The 6000-nt window shown below is 47.5% G+C and overlaps 1 protein-coding gene across 1 annotated transcript in view; it reads left to right on the top strand.

Moving 5' to 3' along the window:
• The window catches only part of LOC106893684 (plexin-A4-like), a gene marked incomplete at its 3' end in the record, with an annotated part of 465431 nt that overhangs the window by 285601 nt on the left and 173830 nt on the right, over positions 1-6000 (top strand). Inside the window, exon 3 of the mRNA XM_014951857.1 lies at positions 3244-3375. Within this exon, the coding sequence (XP_014807343.1) occupies positions 3244-3375 (132 nt within the window). The remainder of the gene's footprint in view (positions 1-3243; positions 3376-6000) is intronic.

Raw genomic sequence — 6000 nt, 5'->3', positions numbered from 1 at the left:
TGCTTCTTGTTTGTTGTGTGGGTGTTTATTTTTTGTCAAAGTTAGGTTGACGGTTGGACAAGATGATCTTTAAGGTCCCTTCCAACCTAGAAGATTCTGTGATTCTGTGATTCTTCTGAATTTTCTTTTTCCTTAGCTGCTGCCTTTAAGTAGAAAGAGAGGTTTCTGCACTTTAATAGTTGTTGGGCTGTGTGTGCGTGAGCCCACGTGTGCGTGTTTGCACATGTACGGTGGAATGAGCCCCCTCCCTCCCTCCCCTTCTGCAAAGTAATGATTTTGCAGGCAATTAGGCCAGCAATAGCTGTTAAATCGCTTCCCAGTGTCTCCGTTTGCCTGGTGTGAAACCTCTGCAATCTTTTACCTGCGCCAAATGCGGAGGGGAGACCCCTGGGAGCCGTGGCTCCTCTCTGCGCCGTTTGTTAACTCCAGCCGACCGTTTCTCCAGCCATCCCTCAGCTCCCCCTCCTCAAATGGGGGCTGGCAAAGGCTGAGGACAGTGACTGAGCACTGGGGTGATAATTGGCTGCTTACATATCTTGTGGCCTCCAGATCTGCCCCTGGACAATGCTGAAAAATCAAGGTCAAAGCAGCAAAGGCGTAAGGTTTGTTTGGGAGAGTGATCTTCTAGCCCTCTGATGAGGACAAGCAGCCACAAGGGATTGAGGGGGGAGAGACAGAGCTGAAACGATGGCAAAGCTCATCAACAGCTCCCTGAGAAAGGTGCAGGAAAGTCTCGGTGGGAAATAGGAAAAGCTTCTGCCATGGGACCATACGAGCTGCCCTGGGCAGAGCCCCAACAGGGAGACTCTTGTTTCTCAACCTGCAGCCCTTTCTGGCCCCTTCCTTTCTCCTGACTGTCCTAAGGGGAATGACTCATCTAGAGCCCATTGTCCTTCTTTGCCCTTGACCTCGTGGGTGAATCATATCAGCATCCACTTTCAAGAAGAGAGGCACAGAAGAGCTGAATTCACCCCTTAGGGACTAAGGCCACCAGTGAGTCCTTCCCTCCCAGGCGGTGAGAGCCAGCAGGAGGCACGGATGCTCCCCGTTGGGCTTTGGGGCTTGACCTCTTTGTGTGCCGATGCTGCCGAGCATATCACTGTCATCACCAGATCCATCAAGATGACAAACCAACCGCGAATCCTCCAGTGTCAGTTGACCACCCCAAGAGTCAATGCCTTCACACGTGCCCACTTCTGCAGGGGTTGAGCATCCTGCTGGATTGCACACAGGATCTGAGCATCCCTGAGCACCCTCCCCACCCTTTCCCATCACAGAGATACCCTCTAGCTCTTGTCTTCCTCATTTCCCCTACTAGTTTTTGGGGAATGAGGTTTCTTTGTTGTCGTACAGCAGGTGGGGAGATCGAGGAAGAACAAAGAACCATATCTCATGTATCATCTATACGTATATACTCATATATCATCAAATATCATTGCTGCTCTTTGCTCATCCAGGCTTTCCAGACCCTTTGCCATTCTCTCTCTCCCTTTCTCTTTGCCTTTCTAATATAGAAGATGAGTCAGGCTCAGTTTCTTGGCTGAAAGGTTGATCCAGAAGGAACAAGCTCACGGACCGTGTGCCAGGGAACAGTGGGAATGGGTCTCCATACCCTAAGTTCTCCACAGCTTGGTTTTTCCTTGGAGTGGGAAGGGTGCTTTTTGCTCAGCTATCAAACTGTATCAGTGCAAACCAGGGACTGGGAGCTTTTTGGTCTGCCTTTGGTCAGGAAGGTATGGAGATTGTGATGTGGAGCCCGAAGCAGTTCTGCTACAATTTTGTTTCTTCTAGGGAAGGCTTCTGTAATGTTTGTGGTGCTGCAGGATGGGTGATTTTCAGAAAGGCTACTCAGTGAAAATAAAGCAAGGGAGACTGGCAATGTGGGTACATCCCTGAAATACGTGGCCATGGGGTTTGCTGAACCTCATGAGCCTCAAGAAGTCCAGAGGGGCCCAACACTCCTGTGGATAGCGAGATTATCCTGCATTTTTGATTATACTATTGAAAGGGATTAGAAAACTTCTCCAGCTGTTTTTCAGCCCAACCTCTAGAAATTGGTTTTAGACAAGTAAAGAAAATCCCTGTGTTTTGTACACTTTCTTCTGTTTTGCTGGGTCACTCTCAGGGATAGACTGGGACCGTGCGTTTGGTTCCTTCTCATCATTCCAGTTATTGATGTTCCGAAGTGACACCCTGTTATGAGATGTGGCTGGAATCATAAGGTGCCGTATTCGCGCAGGACTGATTTCAATATCTGATATATGTAATCAAATGAGAGAAATAGTCTGTGTTGTTTTGTACACTCTGCAATAATATATTGCCCTGTGGAATATTAGCAATAAGAACAAGAATACTGTCTGACTGGCATTTGAGTGAGTCAATCCTGCAGGGTCTTGAGTGTGGTTTTTTTTAATCTTTTGCTCATCATCACCACAAATTTTGCCCTTTGTGCCATCAGTTTCAGCCGGGAGATTTGTTCACTGGTCACCATGGGTCTGTTCCTGGAGGAGGGGGCAGCGAGGTGATCCCTTGCCTAAAGGAGGAATGGGAGGCTGCTGCTGCTGCAGCTTCCCTGAGGTCTTCCCTCTCAGGAGACATGCTGCCAGGTGGGAGCACAAGTCTTACGAGGAGAGGCTGAGGGAACTGGGGTTGTTCAGTCTGGGGAAGAGGAGACTGAGGGGAGACCTTATTGCTCTCTACAACTACCTGAAAGGAGGGTGTAGAGAGGTGGGGGTCGGTCTCTTCTTCCATCATTAAAAGGAAGCTGTAGAGAGGCAGGGGTCGGTCCCTTCTTCCATCGTTACAGACAATAGGACAAGGGGTAATGGCTTCAAGTTGCGCCAGGGGAAGTTCAGGTTGGATATTAGGAAACATTTCTTTACTGAAAGGGTTGTCAGGCATTGGAATGGGCTGCCCAGGGAGGTGGTGGAGCATGCTCTGGTGCCCAAGATTATTGGTTTGTGGTGGGATGCTGTGTGGGTGGGTGATGGCTTTTGGTTTGGTTGTTGTTGTTGTGTGTTTAGGTGGGGGGTGGTTTTTTTTTGGTTTTTTTTTTTTTTTTTTTGTGGTTGGACTCGATGATCTCTGAGGTCCCTTCCAACCACTACGACTCTGTGATTCTGTGATTCTGTTGTCCAAAAGACCTGGACCACAATGCGTTTCTCCAATGATTATTCTACAGTTTCCATGGAAAGAAGAAAAATACTCATGGTTCTCTCCCTGCTTTTGTTTGCTGTTCTGCAGATCCGTGTGGACGGCACCACCAAGAACACGCTGGAGTATGAGATCGTGCAGGTGGTGGATACTGGCCCCATATTAAGGGATATGGCCTTCTCCATGGATCACGAACACCTCTACATCATGTCTGAGAAGCAGGTAAGAAACTCCGTCAGTCCATGGCACTTTGAAAACTTTCAGCTCGATCGTGTTGGGGACATCAGAATTGCACCTGAAGTTCTGGTAGTGAACACAGTTACTACAAAGATGTGCTCCACTGTTGATCTCATGACTTTTTGTGCTTGGAAACTATTGTATTTGTGCACTGATGAAATTTTTGAGGGGGCAGAGTGATAAGGGGGCAGAAACCACCCCCGGCGTTGCTTTATGCAGTACATGTCCTACTGGCTACATGACAAGGAGTTGCTACTGCATCTGCTGCGTACCGTTGCTCTCCACCCCCGTCCAAACTGTGGCTACATCTGCCACAGACAGGGAAAAGGGTAACGCTGAACCAATTGGCTCCAACTGGAGTATTTGGAGAAGCTGGAGCCTCTTTGAGACAGCCAGATTCCAAGGAAGGACCGATATGGGTGTTCACCATGGAAGTCTGGTTGATTTCAGCAGAATGCTTGGCCTTAGGAAGTTTGGCGCTTGGGGTAGGAGGAGGAAATTGTTTTGAATGAAGAAATTCATTGTAAAATTTAAATTAATCTTGTGAACATGCAGGGACTTGAGATATTATGAGTGGTCGATTCATGAGTGCTTGCGAGGAGCTTTAGATCCCCAAACTGAAGGGAGCAATGGGGGATTTTGGCAGGGTGATGGCAAGTGCCCTATGGTACAGCTTCAGTTCGACCAGAGGCCACCAGTCCAAGTGTGACACGTTCACCCGTGCAGTAGGGTTCAGTAATTCTTTAAGCAAGTATTAACCGCCTGACCTTGGGTCATGTAAGTGGCACCAAACATAAAACATCCACTTGATGCTTCATGAATCTCCTGGAGGATGTCTTGCTTGGGAGAACACATTCCCATAGCGCTTTCAGAGCAATGTGGTGTCCTCCCAGTATCACCCAGTTCCCAAAAACTGTGTCCCCTGTTGGTGTTGTGTGGTGTGCTCTGACAGCATTGCTCTACAGTGGTCAACAGTCAGCAGTCTCCAGGATGGAGATGGGCCACAATGTCCCCTCTCACCCATCCTCATGGCAATTTTCCCACCAAGAAATGCAACAGTGAAGAATAAAGAGCAAGTTTCCTCTTCACTTGCCGTGATTTTATAGACCTTCCTCACATCCTCTTCAGGTGGCTGCTTTCCAGGCTGTGGTTAATGCTGAAACTATTAGTCTTCACCTGAGCTAAGAGGACTTAGGCTCATCAGGCAGATTTTGGAGGGAGGTATTTAGCAGGGTTGCTGTGGTCCAGGAGCTCAGATATGGCAGGTTGGCTGTCTTCCTCCCCGTGCAAAGTCGGGGAGTTATTGTTTCCAATCTATGACTGTCATTTCTTCTGCTACAATAATTTTATTTTAAATATTTTGTGTCTCTGCAATGTCTCCAGCCCTCTCCCTATGGATATTTATACCTCAAAGTGAGTGGAGGGGGGGGGACATCTCTGTACTTTTGTCTTTATTAAAGAGGTTGTAAGAAGATGATAACTGAGGAGAAAGGATGTGATGACAGAGCTGGGATTGCTTTCTCATCTGCTCCGTGCTGGGCAAGGATGGGATGTCACCTCCAGTGCTGAAGTGAAAACAGTCCCAGGCACCTGCTGGGATGGGGTGGGAGGCTGGAGGCAGGTGCTCCTTGTGAGCTCCTGTGAGACTTTGCTCAAGACTTAGTTCCTCTTTCTTACCTTTTTATTCTGCAAGTCTTTTTTTTTTTCTTCTCGTTTGAGCAGAATGGGGTTCCCTGCATGGTCAAAGCCCTTAAACAACCCACTGATTTCAGATTTGCTCTGAGTTTCCTTTTTGTGTAGGCCCATTTGGCAACAGGTCACTTCAGATACCACCACTGGCTTTGCACAGCCCTTCAGATTTACAGAGACAATAAGCCCTTAAACAACCCACTGATTTCAGATTTGCTCTGAGTTTCCTTTTTGTGTAGGCCCATTTGGCAACAGGTCACCTCAGATACCACCACTGGCTTTGCACAGCCCTTCAGATTTACGGAGACACTACATTTGGCTCCTTTGGGCTAGTTGGTCTCTTAACACACCCAGTAGTTGACTTGACTCTCTCTAGGAGAGGACAACAGGACAACACTGTTCATTCTCTCACTTCCTAAAAGAGATGAGATCTGGAACAAGAGAAGCAACTTGATTTTCCTCCACAAATCTCCAAGAACATACTCTTGCTGGTGTGTTGACTCTAGAAGATTCTGTGATTCTGTGATTTGGCTCCTTTGGGCTAGCTGGTCTCTTAACACACCCAGTAGTTGACTTGACTCTCTCTAGGAGAGGACAACAGGACAACACTGTTCATTCTCTCACTTCCTAAAAGAGATGAGATCTGGAACAAGAGAAGCAACTTGATTTTCCTCCACAAATCTCCAAGAACATACTCTTGCTGGTGTGTTGACTACCTGTGCTGCCCTGACCTGTGGTTGGACTCGATGATCTCAAAGGTCCCTTCCAACCACGAATATTCTGTGATTCTGTCATTGCTGTGTGAGCAGACTCATTTCATAGTTGGATGTTCTGAAGCACAAGCTTAGGTGACCACAAGTTGTTGATGGAGCTCTATAGAGAATATTGGAGGCTTAGGCTCTTTCTTTTTATTCTTTTTTT

Source organism: Calidris pugnax, unplaced genomic scaffold, assembly GCF_001431845.1.
Source record: "Calidris pugnax isolate Ruff unplaced genomic scaffold, ASM143184v1 scaffold158, whole genome shotgun sequence".
In the NCBI taxonomy this organism is placed as follows: domain Eukaryota; kingdom Metazoa; phylum Chordata; class Aves; order Charadriiformes; family Scolopacidae; genus Calidris; species Calidris pugnax.
This window is presented reverse-complemented; position numbering and strand designations above follow the sequence as displayed.